The 22,655-nt window shown below is 39.5% G+C and overlaps 1 protein-coding gene across 20 annotated transcripts in view; it reads left to right on the top strand.

Annotated features, from left to right (window-relative positions):
- Nucleotides 1-1,151: 1,151 nt before the first annotated feature.
- Nucleotides 1,152-22,655, top strand: part of TSC22D1 (TSC22 domain family member 1) — a 131,907-nt gene continuing 110,403 nt past the window's right edge. For 6 of the 20 annotated variants that reach the window (XR_006533926.2, XR_006533927.2, XR_011492988.1 and 3 more), the window contains exon 1: nt 1,889-4,761. Coding sequence is in view for 12 of the 20 variants with exons in the window: in XM_044779960.2 (XP_044635895.2) it covers nt 1,889-4,761 (2,873 nt within the window). In the remaining 8 variants the exon portion in view is untranslated. Of the gene's footprint in view, nt 1,286-1,717; nt 4,762-22,655 lie in introns of those variants that run through there. The other 14 variants (XR_006533930.2, XR_011492990.1, XR_011492989.1 and 11 more) reach the window with 4 other exon arrangements.

A 22,655-nucleotide genomic window follows, 5' to 3' on the forward strand; every position in this document is an offset into this window, starting at 1 on the left:
GAGCAGGACTCCGCCACGTGCCGAGGAAGAAAGCCTGACTCATGTCGTGGCGGTGGTGGTGACGGCGGGCTCCTGGGAACTGCAACTCGTGATGCTGCCGCTGCGGAGAAAAGCCTCATTACCCATTCCACAGGCGGGGGGACACCACCCCTGGCGCGGACACCCGAGACCCGGGCTCGGGCAGCCTCCGCGGCCCCTCCCCGCCGCGCCCCCTCCCCTGCCGCATGCCCGCGCGCACCGGCCGCGTGTGAGAAGAGAGCGGACACACCTAACCTGCGCGCGCCCTGCACCCTGCCCCACCCCCACTCAGGCCGACTCTCCGAGGCAGACCCGGATTCGCTCCCCCGGCCGAAATTCCCCACCCCCACCACCCCGAGGCGTCGGCGCCTCCGCCAGCCTTCGGCAATTTCCGTCGGGAGACCCAGTGCTCGGCAAGGCCCGAAGACCCCCCGCCGCCTTCTCCGCCAGACCCGGCTTTATGTCTGCGGCGCCGGGGCGCATGCGCAGACGCCATCTTCCCTCCTTCTCCTTTGCTTGCCCCCTCCCCCCCAGCCACCGCCACCGCCTCCTCTCGCCGGCGGTCGCCCCTCCTCCTCTTGCGCTCGGGCGCTGGTCCCTCCTCTCCCGCTGCCGCGAGAGACCGGGGGATACGGCGGAACCCGAGAGGAGCACTAGTAACAACCACCACAGCCCCCTCCCCGCCCGCCGCCCTCCCTCGGCACCCACCCACTCGCCCGCCCCGTTTGCCGACACCGACCAACCCCACCTCTCGTTCCTTTGAACGGCGTCGGCTGCAGTCGCTGCACCAGCCCGTCTGGCCACCAACGCCGCCGAGAAAGGAGCCGCCGCCGCCTGCCGCCCCCTCCCGCCCGGGCCGCAGGAGCAGCGGGGTGAGGTCGAGCCGGCTGCGGAGGACGAGGACCAGAGCGGCTCGCAGCCCGTCGCGCTAGCCCACGTCCCGCCGCCCTCCGGGGAGGCTCGGGCGCCGGCCCCTTCCTCCCCGCGGACGTGTGCCGAGCCGCGGCGCCTGCCCCGAGGGAGGAAAATGCTCAGGCTCCATGGCTGCCAGTGATGGAGCGCTCCCTGGGCTCCCGCTGCCACCGCCGCCGCTGCGCCCCGGCCGTGCTCCGCGAGGACCCGGCGTCTCTGCGCGCCCGCCCGCGCCTCGTTGCTGGGCTCAGCGTACCGGGCGCCTCGCCGCCGCCGCCGCCCCGCTCCGAGCCTCGCCGCCCCGGCCAGTGTTTCCTCCCGGAGCAGCCGCCGCGAGCCCAGGGGGTTTGAAAGGGTCCGCGGGGCGTGGGGGGAGGGCCGAGCGGGGACAGCGGGGCCGGGAGGAGAGGTTTGAGCGACACTGAGCTCGGGGCTCGCCGGCGGCGCCGGGGGTGGCGAGGGGAAGGCGACGCTCGCTCCGCGTTGCCTTCGTGCAGAGCGGCCGGGAGGGTTTTGCAGCGGCCGCCGCCGCGGCGCGAGCAGTGGTTGAGGTGGCTTCTGAGTTGTCCGGAGAAGGTGGGCATTTCTCGGTTTTCCCACCCCCTCCCCGGGGCTCCCCCTCCCTTCCCCTTCCCTCCCCCTCCCTCCTGCCCCGCACCCCACGCGAAGCGGAATATAAAGGGGGGTGTGAGACTAGAGGGGAAAGTGAATGGCGAAGGACTGAAGGGGTCCCCCCTTCGGGTCCCCGGCCGCCCTGTTCACCCTCGTTCATCCTCCCTTCCCGAAGCTCGCCCTCGAAGGCAGCAGCGGCCGGCGCCTTCGACTGAGGAGGAGGAGAAGGAGGAATCGCGCCGGGTGGAGCGTCAGGTCCCGTTTTCCTCCCCGGCGTCTTGAATACAAAGATTACGGTGCAGAAGGAAATTGCACTCGCCTCCTCCGCCCCCCGGTACCCAACACAATGCACCAGCCGCCTGAGTCCACGGCCGCCGCGGCCGCTGCAGACATTAGTGCGAGGAAGATGGCGCACCCGGCAATGTTCCCTAGAAGGGGCAGCGCTAGTGGCAGCGCCTCTGCTCTCAGTGCAGCAGGTACCGGCGTTGGCAGTAATGCCACATCTTCCGAGGATTTTCCGCCTCCATCGCTGCTCCAGCCGCCACCTCCTGCAGCATCTTCTACGTCGGGACCACAGCCTCCGCCTCCACAAAGCCTGAACCTCCTTTCGCAGGCTCAGCTGCAGGCACAGCCTCTTGCGCCAGGCGGAACTCAAATGAAAAAGAAAAGTGGCTTCCAGATAACTAGCGTTACCCCGGCTCAGATCTCCGCCAGCATCAGCTCCAACAACAGTATAGCAGAGGACACTGAGAGCTATGATGATTTGGATGAATCTCACACGGAAGATCTGTCTTCTTCCGAGATCCTTGATGTGTCACTTTCCAGGGCTACTGACTTAGGGGAGCCTGAACGCAGCTCCTCAGAAGAGACTCTAAATAACTTCCAGGAAGCTGAGACACCTGGGGCAGTCTCTCCCAACCAGCCGCACCTTCCTCAGCCTCATTTGCCTCACCTTCCACAACAGAATGTTGTGATCAATGGGAATGCTCATCCACACCACCTCCATCACCACCATCACATTCATCATGGGCACCACCTCCACCATGGGCACCACCATCCATCCCATGCTGGTGTGGCCACTACATCCATTCCTGGAGGGCCACCCTCAAGCCCAATATCCAGAAAACTCTCTACAACTGGAAGCTCTGATAGTGTTATACCAGCTGCACCAACTTCTGCTGTATCATCGGGTGGCTCACCTGCATCTGTAATGACTAATATCCGTGCTCCCAGTACTACCGGCAGTATAGGTATAAACTCTGTTACTGGCACTAATACAGTGAATAATGTAAACATTACTGCTGTGGGTACTTTTAATCCTAATGTGACAAGCAGCATGCTTGGTAATGCTAATATAAATGCAAGCAATATTCCTAGTGCTGCTAGTGTGAGTGTTGGGCCTGGAGTTAGCAGCGGTGTTAATGTGAATATCTTGAGTGGCATGGGCAATGGTACTATTTCTTCCTCTGCTATTATTAACAGTGTCCCTAATGCAGCTGCAGGGATGACTGTGGGATCAGTTTCAAGTCAGCAACAACAACCAACAGTTAATACGTCAAGGTTCAGAGTTGTGAAGTTAGATTCTAGTTCTGAACCCTTTAAAAAGGGTAGATGGACTTGCACTGAGTTCTATGAAAAAGAAAATGCTTTACCTGCTACAGAAGGTGTGATAAATAAAGTGGTAGAAACTGTAAAACAGAACCCAATAGAAGTGACTTCTGAGAGGGAGAGCACTAGTGGGAGTTCAGTGAGCAGTAGTGTCAGCACACTGAGTCACTACACAGAGAGTGTGGGAAGTGGAGAGATGGGAGCCCCTACTGTGGGGCAGCAGCAGCAACCAACTCTTCAAGGTGTGGCCCTTCAACAGATGGATTTCAGTAGCACTGGTCCACAGAGTATTCCTGCAGTTAGTATACCACAGAGTATTTCTCAGTCACAGATCTCACAAGGACAATTACCGTCTCAAGAACTGAGCTATCAGCAAAAGCAAGGTCTTCAGCCAGTACCTCTGCAAGCCACTATCAGTGCTGCAACTGGTATCCAGCCATCACCTGTTAATGTCGTTGGTGTAACTTCAGCTTTAGGTCAGCAGCCTTCCATTTCCAGTTTGGCTCAACCCCAACTGCCATATTCTCAGACGACTCCTCCACTGCAAGCTCCCCTCCCAGGGGCACCACCCCAACAGTTACAATATGGACAACAGCAACCCACTGTTTCTCCACAGATGGCCCCAGGCCGTGGTAAATCAGTGACTCAAAATCCTACTTCAGAGTATGTACAGCAGCAGCCGATTCTTCAAACAGCAGTGTCCTCCGGACAGCCCAGTTCTGCAGGAGTGGGAGCAGGAACAACGGTAATTCCTATGGCTCAGCCACAGAGTATCCAGCTGCCAGTGCAGCCCACAGCAGTCCAAGCACAACCTGCAGGGGCATCTGGCCAGGCTGTTGGCCAGGCTCAAACAGCAGTATCTGCTGTACCTTCCGGCAGTCAAATTGCAAATATTGGCCAACAAGCAAGCATCCCTACGGCAGTGAAGCAACCCCCTACTCAAGTCACACCTTCAGTTATTCAGCAAGGTGCTCCTCCATCTTCACAAATAGTTCCACCTGCTCAAACTGCGAGTCTTCATCAGGGAGTTCAAACTAGTGCTTCAAGCCTTCCTCAACAATTGGTCATTGCACCCCAGAGTACCTTGTTAACTGTGCCTCCCCAGCCACAAGGAGTAGAATCAGTAGCTCAAGGAGTTGTTTCTCAGCAGTTGCCTGCAGTTAGTCCTTTGCCCTCTGCTAGTAGCATTTCTGTTACAAATCAGGTTAGTTCAGCTGGTCTTTCTGGAATGCCTTCTGCCCCAACAAACTTGGTTCCACCACAGAATATAGCACAAACCCCTGCCACTCAAAATGGTAATTTGGTTCAAAGTGTTAGTCAACCTCCCTTGATAGCATCTAATATAAATTTGCCTTTGCCACAGCAGATACCACTAAGTTCTACTCAGTTCTCTGCACAATCATTAGCTCAGGCAATTGGAAGCCAAATTGAAGATGCCAGGCGCCCAGCAGAACCCTCCTTAGTTGGCTTACCTCAGACTATCAGTGGTGACAGTGGGGGAATGTCAGCAGTTTCAGATGGGAGTAGCGGCAGCCTAGCAGCCTCTGCTTCTCTTTTCCCGTTGAAGGTGCTACCGCTGACGACACCCCTGGTGGATGGCGAGGATGAGAGGTAAGATCATGCCATGTTTTTGCAGACATTCAACAGATTGAAAGTTAACCTGTTTGGGACCTATGTATATGCACAAAATTAGCCTAAAGCATTATACATTCATTTTTGTATGTGAAAATGCGTTTTCATGGTAAGTTTTCTAGAGCAAGAGTGTTACTGAATGGTTTCAGAGTGGATAGGAAATGGTGTAAGTCATATGTAAACAATACTTGACAGAATAGTCATTGAGCATTAAAAATAGGTTTGGGGGCACCAAGTGAGTTTTGTTACTTATAAAATGGTTTTTAGAAAGATTAATTACAAACAAACTTAATTTTTGCTAACTTCATATAATAGTTTATTCTTTTGAATAACTAAAACTCTGTGATCATCTTTGGGGGGCGGGTTGTGGTTCACAGATTTGTTTCTCCTTTACTAAACTGGACAATACTTTTCAGTTCTACTCTGTTGATCTTAGTCTGTAAAAGATACTATTACCTGCTTTTCCTAGTCAGACATAGAAAAGATGACCTAATCTGGGTTATATAGGTTGCCCTCATACTGTAATTGACCAACTTTTGTTTATTTAATGGTCATTTTATCTGAACAGTAAAGGAATGGGAATCTTAAGCATTTTGTAGGGAAGGAGGGCATATACTGTCAAAATAACTAGATTTGTCTTTAGCAGTTGTATGCTGTACATTTTTCCTTTTGCATAGTTAATCAAGGTGGTAGCCATTTTAAAGAGTAAAGAAAAAGTCTTGAAGGGTTGTATTTATAGAGGCATGAAAATAAGACTTTATTCTCCTGCTAGTCTACTCCCTTCTTCCTTTACCAAAAAAATACGTAAAGCCTAAAATACATGACTAAACCTTTTTTTCTTAATTGGATTGGAAATAACTCACTAATCACACTTATTGAATCAAATTGTGTTTTTGAAGCTGACTGGCTAGAAAAGTTGGGAAATCTCTCATGATTCTACATTGCTTTCAACTAAGTTGATTTTTAAAGGAATGTTCTTTTCACAAATTTGCCAGTCTTTGACTAACCTTGATCAAAATAATATCATAGGAGTTATGACAAAGGCTATTCATTTTCACTGTGGAACTTTGAATAAGCTCGAAAGATATTTAATTATTTTAGTATTAGTTGGAGATTTTTGTGATTGAACTTTCATCAGACCAATTGAAACATTTATATTCTAAATGTCTGTTTGTGGTTTTCTCTTTGGGAAAATTGAGCATATTTCAAAGGAAATGCAATTTTAGAAAAAGGAAATAAAGGCCAAATGTTTCAGTGAGGTTTTCATGTTTTTTTTTAGTTATTAAAAGATGTAAGGTAAAGGAATGGCTAATTGAAATATTTTAAAATCTTGTCTTTCAAGATTTTTATTATTTTTCTGATAGTCATAATTAAAATATTGTTACCTAACCAAATGTACATTTTTATCATTTGTACAAAACTGTACTTTAAAAGGTAGACCTCTTTAGGAGGTAGTTAATACTCCTATTGTAACTATTGTTAAACTTTTAATTTTTTTATAATATGCTAATACTCACCTGTAATAATACTTACCTATAATTTTAAAGTATTATTTATCCAAATATTAACATTTTCTAAATCTAAAGAGTGTGAGCTGAGTGAAGCCCTTATAGTGGATGCTAAATTTAGAAAAAGAAAAAATGGGTGAACTACACAAATGAAAACCACGCAGTTTGAATTCAGCCTGCCATGATTTTTGTTAATTACCATTTGTGGTCTCCTGGCATGACTTTCTCCTTTTTTTCCTCCTGGTGTTAGGGTGGCGTGGTAGAGCTTTCCACACCTTGCTGTTCCAGACAATTAAAGTCAGATGTTGCTACTTAGAACTAGATTTTTAACTGTAAGGATAGAGTCTCAGTTTAAGATATTAGTACAAAACTAATTTTTCTATATAGTAACTGAGATGGAGATTAATTAGGGGCAAATTATGTAGAAAGGTTTGGAATTAAAGAGATAAAAAGAGATAGAAATATGACTACATGGTGGTGTAAAGTAACTTGAGTTGACTTTGCCTGTTTTGAATTTATTGCATATTTGAGCCTTGAGCCTTTTAGTTAACATCAAAGTTAAGTCATCAAACTGGAAAATTTTTGTTTCAGAGGTTATTCTTTAAATTCTGAAAAATCAAAGTGTTTCACCCCTAAAATATCTGTGAAGGTCAGAAAAGATAAATACGTATACTCTTTTCTTTATTGTTTTATTGCAGATTATTTCTTTTATCACTATGGTTTGGAAAAAGAAAAGTTGTTTCATTTAAATTTGCCCTTGCAAGGGAATTTGAGAATATCTACAAGAGAAAAAAGTGATAATGATTAAAAAATTTTTTTTTACCTTTTCTTATGTTAGCTTCCTTGTCACTTGTTCTTCTGGGCTTTGTCACCTATTTATGGAAGAAAGGGGTACATTATTTCAATATTATGACTTAGAAAACATGTTAACAATAAAACTTTTTGGTGGTAGGACAAATGAAGGATGGTTATTCTTTAGTCATCTTTTGAAATAATTTCTAACACTTAAAATATTTATTAAACATGTGAAAAATGCTTTCAGTTAGCCCACTGGCAGAGACTAAAGATTAGAAACACGGATCAAGCATTAAGATTATACATCTTGTTTTTTAAAAATCATTTTTGTTAAACGGTCTTAATGTCTTGTTTTAGCCTTTAACATGAACTTACCTTTACAACACAGGGAAGACATAGGTATTTCACACTGATTTATATTCTTTTGTGTTTTCTGATCATTCGTACAGCCTATGTGAAATTGATCAAACTTCTGTTTATCCTTCAAGACTCAGCTCAAACGTTCCCTCTGAAACATTACCTTCACCCGGGGCATGTTGTTTCCTTACCACTTTTTAGTGTTCCTCCATTTAAGGCACTGCACACATTCGTTATAATTATGTTTACAACCTTGCCCACAAGACTATAAGGTCCTCAATGGCAAGAACTAAATTTTTTTGAACGAATTAGAGAGCAGACCTTTCTCTGCTTTTTTGGTAATAATTTAAAATTTATATTGTCTCTGATCTTAAGCACAGCTTTTAGAGATGTAGGATCATATAATTTATGCAACAAATTGAAAAAAATGAATAAAAAACCTTACTTTTTGTATCTCTTTTGCTTCATCATTCTTTGAGTGAATTGATAATCTATCTTCTAAATACAGTGCCTGTTACATAGTAGGCCCTCAAATATTTATTAAAGAGGAATGAGTTTTTTCTTATCTATAAAATAGGAGTAATGCTTATGTTGCCTGCTCTGAGGGTGGTAGCATCAGATAAAATACTTTAACTGTAAAATATTACATTTTAATGTTTATTTAGGTTGTACCTGCACATTTAAAGAGTCAGATAGTTTATGTGGTTATCAAAACGAACAAAAGCTTCCTGCCCCTTTCCTTTCCATTTTCCCTTTCCTAGAAGCAATCATTTTCACTTCTTCTAGATGATTATTGTGATATTTACCTCCTAGTTTCTAAATAACATGCTTGTATTGCTGCTAGATATGCAGCATAACTAGATGGTTAGGAGCATGGACTCTGGAAGTAGACTGCATAAGTTTGATCCTTCTTGTGTCAGTTAGTTTTATGTAACATGGGCTACTTAACTTCTCTCTGCCTCAGTTTGCTCATTTTAAAAAATGGGGATAATAGTACCTACCCCAGGGTTGTTATAAGAATTAAGTGAATTTGGAAAGACCATAGACTAACTCATATGCCCTATATAAGTGTGTGTTATATAAAATATTCCTTGCTCTTGTTTTTGGCTTTATTAATTTCCTGGATAGAAAATGAAGATTTGACTTTGCTGTTGTCACCTACTCAGCTGGTCCCCTTTCCTCCCGGTACCCCTTCTTCTTAATAGTTATGATTATATCACTATTGATTACTCAATATTCTTGTATGATAACTTTTCCTGTCCTGTACAATATCCTGAACTTGCGTCCCTCTTCTCACTTTACCCTGGTTGTCTAGCATATAGAGTTACATATATTTCTATATACTATTTTGCACATGGTAACGTTAGTGGGTCCCACTCCTCAAGTTTTCATTTGTCAGCATAGTTTGTTTCCTCCAAGTTGCCTTTCCCCCTGTTTTTGTGTGTTTGGAGCTTTACCTCTTACGATAGAGCCTTTTCTCAGATGTTTGGTAATTCTTGGTTGTCTGCTTGCACGTAAGTGTAGGAGACTAAAGAGCTGATAAGAAATTCTGTGCGACTTGTTGATTGCTCACTTTACCATAGGGTGATCTGGTTGGAGTTCACTTTCTCTACTCCCTCCCCTTTGCTTAGTTTTCTCTATAGTTATCACTGATTCAACTTTTCATCAAACGTCTCTCGAGATGTTCAGACATATCTGATATTGTTAACAATTCTGTCTTCCTGAGAAAGTCTCTCTTGTATCCCTCTGACCTCCGTTCTGGACTGATTGCTTTCTAGACTTGGTACACAACTATTGTAGGATTCCCTTCACTTTGTTCTGTGGTGGGATTTCTGTTTTCCAGTGACTCATGTCATGTTCATTCTTGGTTTACTTGATGTTTGATGTTTTAAAATGGGTTCAGTTTACCCTGACACTTGCTTGACTCTTTAGTTAGGTAAAGAATACTAGATGTGAAATTGCGTTATTTTGTAGTTTTACTCCATTGCTCTCTAGCTTTCATATTGCTTTAGAGAAGTCTGATGCCATTCTGGTTCCTCATATATTGGATGTGACCTGTGTGTATGTGTTTTGTTTTTCCTTTTCTTTCCCCTTGTTTACCCTCCTATTTCTTCCACCCTCTCATTCTTTAAATCTCTGAAAGCTTTGAAGATTGTGTTTCCAGTACTCTGAAATTTTACAATGATGGGTTCTTATCAGGGTCTCTTCATCCATGGCGCTGAGTACTTGGTGTGCCCTTTCAGTCTTGAAACATCTTTTAATTCTGAGACTTTTTCTTGAATGAGGTTGATTATTTCTTTCCATTTTCTCTTTCTTTTTCTTTCTCAGACTCCTGTTATTGGGATAATGGACCTTCTTGACCGGTCTTCTAGTTTTCTCATGTTTTCTTTCCTCTTTTCCATCTCTTTTTGCTTTCCTTCTATTGAGTTTTCATCTGTTATCGTATATCTAATTTCCAAGAACTTTTGTTTTTGTCATTGCTCTTTTAAAATAGTATGCTGTTCTAATAAGCATAGTACTTTCTCTTAGCTGTCTGAATATATAGATGATGTCTTTTTTTCTTTAAAGATTTCTTCTCCTTGTGTGAGCTGTGTCCTCCAGTTTTCATTTTCATAGTTTTTATTGCCTTGGGTCTTTATCTTTTATTTTATATCCCTTCCTTAGATGGTTGGTGGTTGTGTGTAAGTGTGGGGAGTAAAATGCTGATTAGAAATTCTCAGTGTCTTGTTAGCTTCATTGTATGGTAACCTGGCTGGGCTGTTTGGTTGGAAGACTTTTGATGTCAGTATCTTCATGTCTTTCCTCTGATCTGGTTAGATTCCCTCTAGAAGGCTCTTCTGATATCTTGCATGGAGGTGAAAACCTGTCTGTATTCTGGCCACCAGAGGGAGCTGGGGGTGTGGCTAGGGGGTTAGGGGGGTGGGTAGTGTGGGGTAAAGGTCTTTGGGAGTCTTAGCATCCATATGTGTTTCTTTACTTAATCACCCTGTTTTCAGTGTATTCTCTTGCCTACTGCTGTGCCTAAGGATCTTGTATTTTATATTCTTCAGACAATATATTTTCAGTTTTTTTGTTGGGGAGGGACAGTTGGGATCTGTGGGGCTGGTTGCTTCTTAAACAGACTTTTAGACAATCTTCCTTATTTTAGCACCCTCTCTCCCCCACATCCCACTTCAGATATATGTGGTACTGCCAATTCCTGAGTCTTTTGGGGATTTTACAGTTTAAATTAGGTTTGTTCTTGGCTTTCTCTACTGTTTGCTAAAGATTTGATTTTCTAGTGTTTGCTAAGTCATTTGTCGCTCAACCATCTGCTTTCCAGCTTCCAAATTTTTTTTGCTATTGTCTTTTCACCTGTTCTCTCAATTTTCGTAGGCTTAGGTCTTTTATATCTTACATTAATTTTTGGTCGTTTTAGTGGGATTTTTAGGAAAGGAGTATAAAGAAGATGTGTATGTGTTTACTATTATTGCACATCTGTCTCAACTGTAGAATACTGAACTATTAAATATAAAGAATGATACTAATTTTAATAAAGTCATTGCTCCAAGATTTGATCTGTATTGACTACGTAAGTTTTAAGAGTGGAATTGCTTGGCTTATATCCAGCAGAAATGAGAATACTATTTAACTCAGTGTTTCAATTCATAGAAGTGTTTAAAAATGTTAGGATTAGATTCAGTTAATATGTATTGTCACATTTAACTAACTCAACAACCTTGTGAATTAAGTATTTTTCTGTTTTACTGATGGATAACCTGAAGCTTACTTAGTTTATTAGAGAGGCCAAGTGAGTTGTCTCAGTTTACATACATAGCAGTAAAGCAGAGCTAGAATTAAAAGCCATTCCTCCAATTCAAAATCTAGTGCTGTTTCTGTTATTTATAAAAGCCAACAAGAGGTAAGCCCAATTCCCATAAATAATATTAGAGTGGCTGAAAACCTGAAAAATGGCAGGCTTCATTGGTTTATGTCTGAGTACCAATAATGGAATTATCATAGAAGATATCAACATTTACCTGTAAGCCCTTGGTGAGAAGAAAGTGGGTAAAATCATCACAGTGGTCTACCTGGAATGCAGTAGACATTCAAATGTTGAATGAATTAGTTTTTAACATGTTTTTTCTTTTAAAAGTTGTAGGAGAATTATTTTTTCAGGAAAACCATTTTAATTTTCTAATAATTTAAATTTAGTCTTTGTAACATTGGCTTCAGAATTGCAAAACAAGTAGATTTTATTTCTTGTTTAGAAAGTTTAATTTAAAAAGGTGAAACTGCAGAGCATGACCTGTTCGGGTGCTGCAACGTTAGGACTGCACTGCAATCTTAGAGCCCTGGTGGTTGGTTTTGCTGTGTCACCGTGGTGTTAGGGTTGAGTATGTCATGGTAAGAATATGCTTTAATGGCTGATTACAAGAAATTACATGAGGGAGAAAGTTTTTTAAGCATGATACATTATTTTAAAGAACTATTTTAGAATGAGTTTTAGATTCTAGGTTGGCTTTTTTTCTAGTCTCAGATATATTCAAACGTCCTCCCCCGCCACCATTTCTTCCTTACCAGTCAGTTCGAGCTGGAAATCTTATGTGACCTTTCAGTGTCATTAGGCCTAGTTGACCTTTTTAGTTTTTCTTCCTTCAAACACTCAGTCTCTTTTGCTTACAGTTCTTTCCACCTTTCTGGCCACTCCTTTTCGGTCTCTTTCAGATTCAACTCTTCTATCAGACTTTCATTGTTGGAGTTTCTTTGGATTTTTGAGTTCTCCTTCTTCCCACTTTCTACCTTTTCCCTAAGTAATCATCTGTTCCATGGCTTTAAATACAGTCTATATGCTGTCAACTCTTGAACACACATCACTAGCCCACACTTCTTAGCTTTAGACTGGTAACAGTCAGCTGCCTTCATACCATCTTTAGTTGCACTCTGATAGGCCTCTCAATCTCAACAGATCATAAATTTAACTTTTCATTACTTAATCTCTCAGATTTCTTTCTCCTTGAGTCATCCTCATTTTAATAAATATCATTCTTACTCTAGTTCCTCACTTTAGAAACTTGAGAGTCATTTTTGATAGCTCCCTTTTCCTCATCCTCTACATCCTGATCTTTACCTTTATATCTTGAACTCGTCTTTTTTCTTCTGTCTTGATTGCCACAACTTGTGTAAGATAACATATTCAACTCTCACTTACAGTACTGCAGTAGCTTCCTCACTAGCCTGCATACATTCTTGCCTTTCTCTAATATTATATCTTGTAGTCAGAATGATATTCTTAAAATGGAAATCTGTTCATATCACTCACTTGCTTAAAACCCCTTAAAGCCTTCCGATTTCTTTTTAGATACTTACTTTTAGCTTTTCCTTATTTCTGGTCTCATATTTCCTTATTTCTGGCCTCTCACTTTCCCCTTCACTTTCTCCATTCCAACTGCCGTCTTTCAGTTCCTAGAGTTGCCATCCATTCTTAACTTTTTCTTTTAGGCTTTGGCACACGCTGTTCCTTTAGCCTGAACGTATTCCCTGTGTTACCTTCCCTCCATTCCTCCTTAAAGCTTAACTGTCACTTTTTGAGAGGCCTTCTCTGACATACCAGTCTAAACTTAGGTTCTTTGTTAATACTGTTAAATAGCACCTTGTTCTTTTATAATGCTTATTACAGTTTGTAATTAATTTTTGTTTTTTGTGATTATCTTTGATATCTGTTTAAGCTTCATCCACAGCCGTGTGTGGTTTGCTACTGTATATCCAAGTATATCTCACTGCTTAACAGACAGTAGGGACTCAGTAAAAATCTGCTTAATGAATAAATGAAGAAAATAGATTTTTAATATTGGCATAGGATAATCTTTTTAAAAACACTCAGGATATATTTGAAAGGTAAATAAATTCTTTATAGATGTTCATGTGACAACAATATTATCTCCTTTAATAGAGATGATTGAGAATTAATTGACTACTTTTTGCCATGTTTGTGAACCGAAAAAGCAATACTTAGTTGCTGCTTTTAACAAGAATTTTGTTTTATGTTTATGCTTATTTTGTATTTACTTATGTTTATGCCAATAAAAGTTCTTCAACTTGAATAAAGCGAAAAAATCTCCTATTTATTTAAAATTAGACTATCAGTATTCTTTATCTACTTTTGACCGGTTCAGCTATTTAGTATATAATGATTCTTAGATATCTGTTACCTTGAAAGTCCTTTGGTACAATTTCAGCTGTTGAAAATATAGGCATTTAACTTGTAAAATACCACTTTTTATGTTGAGAGTTTTCTTTGTTACATAATTTAGTAAGTGTTGAGTTAATTATTTGTGTAAAATTCCTAACTTACCTATTTTACTTATGGTCATTTTAGTTACTTGTTATTAAACCAATAAGTTGTGGATTATATGAAGGGAGAGAGACTCTGAAGAAGGTTTGACAGTGATCAGAATGAGCAGTAAATTAATTGATGGGTATTAACTAGGAGTAAAAAACATTAAGAGATGAGGCCTTTACTTTTAAGGTGGGGGTAATTTAAAAAAGAAGGGAAAATATAGAATCTGTTTTTGTAGTGCAGTGATCATCAGAGGTTAGTTCTGAGAGCTTTGAACGGTTTTCATATACTTTGTGTGGATACATCAGTGTTAAACCTGGTGGCTTGGCTGAAAACCATATTTGTGTTGACTGGGGAGAAGATTTAATGTGGCTTGATTTGATTAAGGATTCACTTTAGATCATGGTGAATGCTGTTGTCTTTCCTCATCCATGGAGCCATAGAGTAAAGAGTTACCCTGAGCTTCATGTGGATAAGACAGATGAGATAGGATCTTATTTTTCCAGGCCTTCCAGATTATTTTTGTAACATCGGCTCACTACTCAGGTTGAAGAACTCCTGATACCCTATGTACATGCCCCAGTAGTCTTTTTTGACTAAATTATAGATGTATTGATGATAAAATTGCATATTGTTGATGAGACTTCATTCTCTCCCAGCTCACCTCGCTATCTAATTTCTTTGGTTATTAGGCTTTCTTAGTGTATATTCACAGGTAACAAACAGCATATTGATAGTTAGGAATGCTTTGAAGGTATAAATATATAATTGAAATAATATCTAAGATTAAGTTTTTGCTGTCATGGATGCAATATATTTCTAGTGGTGTTGGTAATAAAACCTTAGTCTTGTATGATTTTTGGGGGTTGTTTTTAACAAAGCTCTTTGAAATAGGTTATGTCCTCTTGAGTCCTACCAGTCTTAAAGTTGATAGGATGCTTTTGTTCAGTTTTCACAGAGGAAGAAACTGAGTCTTGGATTCATTTTTTGAGTCAGTGTTTAAATATTGAGTTCCTACTATGTGTTATGTACTGTTTTTAGCTTGTTCATAGACAGTCTCTACAACAATTTAGTAATAATAGTAGTAGTAATAGCTGTAGTAGGAGTAGTTGAAAATTATAGTACTTATTATGTGCAAGACTGTTCTAAGTACTTTACATGTATCAACTTATTCTCAGAACAATCTTATGAGGCGTAGGTACCATTTTTATCCCCATTATGCAGGTAAGGAAACTGAGGCATAGAATGAGGAAGTAACTTATTCAAGGTCACATACCTAGTGAGTGGGAGAAAGGATTTAAATCTAGGCAGTCTGGTTCCAGAGTTTGTGCTCTTAATGACTTTTGTGCACTGTTGCTTCTGTAGCATATGCTCAGAACCAACGCATTCTGACTGTTGCTTCGTCAGTCAACTGGAATGCATTGGAAGGCGCTAGGAACTACAGATATTTCTGTCTCATTATATCCTCAAATACTGGTTTTGATCTTAGAAGTTTGGGTGGGGATGCTACTCTTGTTCTTGTACTCAGGAATATAAGCTCCATAAGAGCAAGGACCTTACTCCTCTAGTTTACCTTTGTATTCCCACTGCATGCAGTAGTGCCTGGCTCATATTATGTTGTGAAATATTTGTTGAATAAGTGAATTCAGACATGTGACAGAAAAAAACTCCAAAACATCCAGGGTAGGGATATAATTACTGCCAAATACTTTTCCATCCTTCTACCGTTACATGTGCAGCTGTTTTGGAGTAAGGCTCACTTTTTCTCAGATATGTTACTGTACCTGTTATATTAAATTCTCTCTGTCTATCCCTCATCAACCTATCAAATTGCTATATTTATTGAGTAGGTACTGGGTGTAAATACATGTAGTAATGATGTAGGCAAAGATGTAATCAAACATGGTTCTTGCCCTCAAGGAGTGTATACGGCATATCCTTGGGGAAATTATATGACAGCGTAAGAGCTAAATAACAGTTTTAAACAACATAGAATAGGAAATCAAAGAATCAGAAATTTAGAGCTAGAAATCTTGAGATCTCCTTCAACCCTTGGTGTGTAGATGGAGGAACAAGTTCAGAGGGTTAAGACTGACCTAGTGCCACAAATTTTGTTAGACTGGCACTAGAACTGTAGTCTCCAAAATGACATAGGCAATTGCATTCAGAATTCACAGATGGGATAGAATTGACCTTTGGTAGGTCAGGAAAACAGTGTTATTTGAACTGACTTTTCGAATGTTTTGGGTTGAAGGAGAATGTTTCAAGTGGAAGAACATTAATAAAAATGAGAGAAAATAAAAACATTCTGGGCATCAGTGAGGCAACAGTTAGTTGGATTTGATAGTGTAAGTTTGTCTAAGGAAGTGACAGGAAGTTATGGGAGATTGAACTGGGGAGTGATTTGGCCCTTAACGCGTGTTAAGTGATGTTCAAGGAAGATTAGTATAAAAAGAATGTGTAGTTTGGATTGGAGTGGTGATACACCTGGAAGCAGGAAGGACCAGTTAGGAAATTGTGTTTTTCTGTTATTAATGAAGGAAGGAAATAAATTAGGAGCATAGTGATTTCCACTGTAAAATGATTTAGTACAGGAACCCTTTGGTTAGCAAATTTCTCAATTTATAAAAATACTGATTTACTTTCCTAGCTTCTCTCTCAAAGCAATATGTTTCTCTTCTCATTGTGAAAAAGAAAAAAAAAAAAACAACCTAATTTCCCAGAAAAGCTGTTATCTGCAGCTGCAGTTTTAAAGGTCTGAACAATAGGTGGTTATAACCTTCAGGTAGGATTTTTGGCAATTTAATGTTTTCATAGGGTTTATCTGTGTCTGTAATCCAAAGCAGATGTGTCCCAAATATATTTAGTAGTGAAAAGAAATCCAGGTGAATGTGAAGTAATATTTTAGGATTGACTGGTTCTCTACGTTAGTAATCGTAGAGACCTTTGCCTGCCTTCTTTTCATACTAACCAGATCCCATTGCCAGTCTCTTCCAGGCAGTGGAAAGAGGAATTATTTCTTCCTATACTCTGAGCACTCCTAGGTTTCCACCAAAAAAAGAAATGGTATAAGATTTATTTAAAATGTGAAAAGCATTAATGTTATCATTAACACGAAATATGAGTAAGTTGATTATTTTATTGACATTTAAAGTGACTCAAAGCTAACTTACTCCTTTATATCTTGGTGCCTTTTTTCACTTTCTTGCCATTTTTAAATTTTGAGAATACATATGCATATGTGTGGGCATACATATATATGTATATAATTTTTTAAAAGGACATTTTGAAATTGTTCCAAGGTTACAGTCATGCACCACATAATGATGTTTTGGTCAACAATGGACCCCCATAAGATTAGTTTGTATAGCCTAGATGTGTAGTAGGCTATACCATCTAGGTCTAAAGGGAAGAAAGAAATTTTCCTCTACCCTTCTAGGTTCTTCTGGTTGATCTAAGAATTAAATTGATATGAGACAGATTAACAGGAGAAAAACAAACAAAAGTTTAATAACACATATATACACGGGAGAAACCCAGGAAAACTGAGTAACTTGCCAAAATGGCCCGAACCCTCACATTAAATTCCATTCTCAGCTAAAGACAAAATATGTTACGGGTCAGGAGAGTTCAGGAACTTCAAAGGGAAGGAAGGCAATTCACGGGTAGGTGAAAAGGAGCAAACGTTTGGAAAACAAGTGTTTGGCCACAAAGAAACAGAAGAACACAGAGGGGAGCCCAACAAACAGGCTTTTGTAGGTTCTTCCCTGTCTGTCACCTAGTTCATGTTATGCTAGGGTGATAGCTCCCTTCCTCAGACAGGTATTTTTTTTTCACCTGAATTCTTTTAATCAACTAAGGGGAGGTAATGGGAAACTTTGAGTCTTTTGTTTCTTAAAAATAATCAGCCTAAAATAATCTTCATGTTAAAGAGTCCCAATTTGGGCTGCAAATTTTGTTCCCCTTCAGTACACTATGATGGGCACACAACGAAATCACCTCATGAGCATTTCTTAGAACATAGCGCCATCGTTAAGTGATGCGTGACTATACAAAGTCTCCTAGGTATTTGAAAGAATGTATACAGGAATATAAAGGATAAAGCTAACTTTGAAAAGCCTTAAAGGCAGAATTGAGAAGTCTGGACTTAACTGGACATGGAATGGAGGGCCCCTTTTAGTTTTTGCACTGTATTCAATGTTGTGTTTTAGGAAAGTGCTGACTTTATTTGGGATGTCTAGTTGCTTCCTTCCTTAATAGAGTATGAGAAACTCAGTAATTCCTTTTCTGTCAGTGGTAGGAATGGAGGCATATTCTCTTTGTGGTTGCAGTCTGAGATAATGGTTTGAATCGGTGACCTTGGCCTCATTAGGAAAGCTAAGGAGGTAAGGACCCGGTCCACACATGGTAACACTCCACTTATCCAGAGGTTGAACACTGGTAACCTAATCCTTTGGAACACAGCTCTGGAATGTAAAGGCCTCTAAAACTGCTTGAAATTGCTATCACAAAATAAAGCCATGTGGGTTGTTTTTTTTCTAGCTATTTTTGCATAGCATTTCTTGTCCTTTTTTAGACTTTTTTTTAAGTTTTATGTTTGCTAGCTTTATCATTTTAAAGCAGATGAAGGGAGGGGAAGGAAAAGAGATGGGGTTCTGAAGCTTATAGGGTGACATTGAGAAAGCAGCAGGTTATAGCCTGACAGCAAGGTAGGAGTTAGAAATTTTAAGAAAACTTCAAAGAAATATGATACGGTATTGAATGTTCATCAGTTGAAAGTTAGATTATGTTTGGTATATTAAGGAAGCATGGACATAAAGAATAAATTCCAAATGATGTTAATTACTGAGTTATGGAAAAGAGAATATTTTTAGTTGTATTTGTCACCACTGTATCATTTAACCATTGACAAATCACTTTACTGCTCCATGTTGCTTTTTTCCCATTCTGAAATAAGACAAGTGCTTCACATATTCCTAGCTTTCAGGCTAGTAAGGTTATTCTGAAAGAAATTCATAACGTCTTATAACTAGAAGCTAGACCTCTACAGATAGAAATTACAGAGAATATTTTCAGTAGTACAATTAAAAGTCCCTCATAGATGCTAAATTTTAAGTAAATTATTAATAATTTTTATTTTTAGTGAAATTACTGATGAATAAATGACATGTCAGTTACCTACTCTCATAAGGTATTTTGTAGATACTTGCTAATTTAGGTGTTTTGCTATAATAAAGATTATTCCCCTCCAATGTTTTCTTTGAAATGTTTTTATTAATTACCTTTCTCAACACAGTAAATTAAATAATTGTATTAAGGGAAGACGATTTGTCTCATTTCAGATGTTTTTAATCTTCTTTTTGAGAAATGGATAACCAAACCTACCTACTTTCTTTTGTATGGAAGTTTTTGTTTATGCTTAATATTAAATTAATTTTGTTTTCTTGCTTGTGTCCTTTTAGACAGTTTTGTTGTGGTATTTTCAACAATGACAAGGATTCTCTCTGTTGAGGAAATATTCGCATGTTTTAAAAATTACTTTTTAAAGATAGTATTCAGGAAAACTTATGTTAGCAAATTTATTTTGGAAAAACTGCTGGTTTATAAGTTACCTGTTTTGCTTAATTTTTGTTTCTTCGAGTGTGTTGTTTTGGGAGCAAGGTGGCGAGGTGGATTGAGAAAATCCCTGGTCTGGGTTTATAGTGCTGTCCTCTGATCAGATGCTGATAAGCCATCAGCTGTCGGGGTCTTTCTTTTTCTTTAAAAGGCTTTATCACTGTGCTTGTCTTAACTTCTTTTTTAGAGTCAAGCATGGAGCCATGTCTTATCTTTGGTTGCTGCTCCATGTTACTGTAGAATCTTGGGATAAGGGATTTGGCTGATTGCTAAGCTGTTCTTCATCTTCGTTGTGTTATTTTCCTTTTTGGGGATCTACCAAACATTATGTACTAGTAATTCTATGAAATCACAGCAGGATTTATATGTTTGTACAACCAGTTTTTATTTTATTATTAGGATTTTTACCTATTTTAAGGTTCCAGAGAGGAAGGGTGGATCCAGAATGAGGAGATGGGATTAATTCAAACTGGATATCTTACTAGTTTCCTGCCTCCATTTTTGAATCCCATAAGGATAAACCGTGATACTGCATCCTAATCCTTTTAGGAGCAGGTATATGTAATGCTTGTTGAAGGTACCTAATATTTGATTTAGTAATCTCTTTAGCTTTTCTTTTTTGTGAAATTATAAAAGATTGATAATAAATTCATAGGGGACCTGAGTATTGTATGACCGAGAGATGATTCTAAAATTTCCTTTACTGTATTATTGGCTGATAAATTACTATAGGTAAAATATTATTAAATAACTTGGTCACATAACTACTAAGTGATAGAGATAGTATTCCATTAAATGATTTGATTCCAAAGCTTGTCCTCTTAACATTCTGGAGATTTCCCTGGCCCACTGATAAGCAGCAAGTGGTGACAGCTGACAACTATAAAAAGCACTTCTTAGCCTACTAGTGTGGAGGCATTTGGCCTTATAGATTTCATTGGTTCCTCATTTTAGAGTTGTACAGTGACTGATGTTCCTAATGATGATCCTTTCGATCTTAATTTAGTGATTATTTTCTCTTAATACATTTGAAAACATTTCCTATGCAAAATTATTAAATTTTCCAAATTTTTGCTAGAGAATTAACTTCAAATTTGGAAAATTTGTGTAAGTGGAATTCAGTTTCTGAAGAATAAATGAATGTGGAGATTGTTTTATGACATGAACATTTCAATAAATTAAATTGGTAGCCTTCCATTGGTCTCAGTGAGCTTTTACTGTAAGCTGTTGATACTAGGGTATTTTTTATGTTTAATGTGATCTAATTATAGTAAAATACTTTTTTAAAGTAGAAAGCTCATTTTAATCAATTGAATCATAGTGACATTTTATGACTCAGATCTTTAATTTTGAATGGTTATAGCTTGGATTCGCATCACATGATTATTATTGGAACAAGAAAATGCTAATTTACATGAATGCTTTCTTTTTTTATATTCTCCCCAAAGCCCCCCAGTACATAGTTGCATATTCTAGTTGTAGGTCCTTCTGGTTGTGCTATGTGGGACACCACCTCAGCATGGCCTGATGAGTGGTGCCATGTCTGCGCCCAGGATCTGAACTGGTGAAACCCTGGGCCACTGAAGCTGAGTGCCTGAACTTAACCACTCTGCCATGGGACTGGCCCCAAGAATGCTTTTATAATAAGTTGAAAAACAGGAGATTTACCTTGTCTTTTTGCTCATTATCCTAGAAGGGGGAGTTAATTTTTTTAATCTAAGACAATTGTTTGTGTTAGGTATTCTTTTAATTCAAAGTTTTTACAGTAGAGCTGCTTTCCTTCATTTTTGTTATATTCTTCCTGATTCATTTATAAACATTGGAACTATAGAAAGATACAATTGGATTTCTTTTGAATTGTAATTAACAGTAAAGATCTATCTTAAATTTTCACATCTTGTACAAGTCGATTGCATTTCTAGACATTTTACTCATTGATATGCTTTGATAACCTAAATTTGCCAATCTCCCCAATCCATGTAGGCAGTCACATTGAAGAGAGAATGTTTTAAAAATGGAGTTACCTTCTCTGAAATGGACAGGCTAAAAGAACCAATTTGAGTTTTTTCTTTATTTACAGGTTTAGTTGTGTTTCCAGTTTTACTCAGATTCTTAGCCTATGAGAATCTACCAGTAGCTTATTAAATTAGCTTATGAAGAAACCAACCCACTGTGCAAAAACGAGCTTTTAACAAGTTGACACATTCGTCTAACAAAAACCAAGTTGTGCTATATTTGAGCTTATGATTATGTGACCTAAATGCCATTAATACAGTGGTCCTCTGAGTTAGAGGCTCAGTGCGTGAGTAGGGGAGACAAAACAGGGAAATAGAAAGGTAGTAGAAGACTAATAAAGGGGACGGAAGGGAAAGAAGATCTGGTGATAGTTGGTAATTTATTAAACAGTTTTGTTGCCTGCATCTGTAAATCTAGCTAAATATAAAGTATTTTAGAAAAATTACTTAAGCTAGTTTAAGCAATTGTCTGTTAACCTGGAAGGCTTTTTATAGTATTTCTGTTCTTTTCGGATATTGTGATGATTTATTTAAGAAGTATTTACTGAATGCTTGTTTTGTATGTTAGCACTGAGCAAAGGTATAAGGATACAAAGAAAAAAGTTATGGATTTGGTCTAGTACCCTGAAGAAGCATTGTAAGATCTTGATATGGCTTCTAAATTGTCCAAATTAAGTTGTATTATGTTTAGTTTTTATTCAGTATATGGTGTGCATGACAACTTTTTTATTCAAATAAGTTAATTAATCTGGGCTATAGGTTAATGAGCACAGAGCATAATGAGGTAAAGTTTAATGAGCATTAGCCTTGGCATCAGATCTGGCATCTGATCTTGTTTATGCTACCTCTTCATTGTATGACCTTTGTAAATGTAAATATAAGCCCAATTTCCCTACCTTTTAAGTGGGAGTAATAGCTACCCTTACACTGTTGTTGAGAGAATTGAAGGAGATAAAGTAATAATGCACCTAGCTCAGTTCCTAGTAGTTTTGTAAATGGTAGCTGCTCTTATTACTGTGCGAAATAAGAATGATTCCTTTCTTAAGCACTGTAAATTAAAATTAAAAGCTTGCTTACATATTCAGAGACTTTCTGTATACTATAGTTTTCTAAACCAGTGACCTGCACCTTTGTGACAATTTTGGTATAGCCTTTCTCACCTGGGGCTTCATAAGAGAATTAATTCCTACAGGAAGAGACTGACTACTTTCTCAATTCTAAGAATTGTGTATGTCTAGTATCACCATTGTAGATGCATAAGAG

This window comes from Equus asinus, chromosome 11 (assembly GCF_041296235.1).
Source record: "Equus asinus isolate D_3611 breed Donkey chromosome 11, EquAss-T2T_v2, whole genome shotgun sequence".
In the NCBI taxonomy this organism is placed as follows: domain Eukaryota; kingdom Metazoa; phylum Chordata; class Mammalia; order Perissodactyla; family Equidae; genus Equus; species Equus asinus.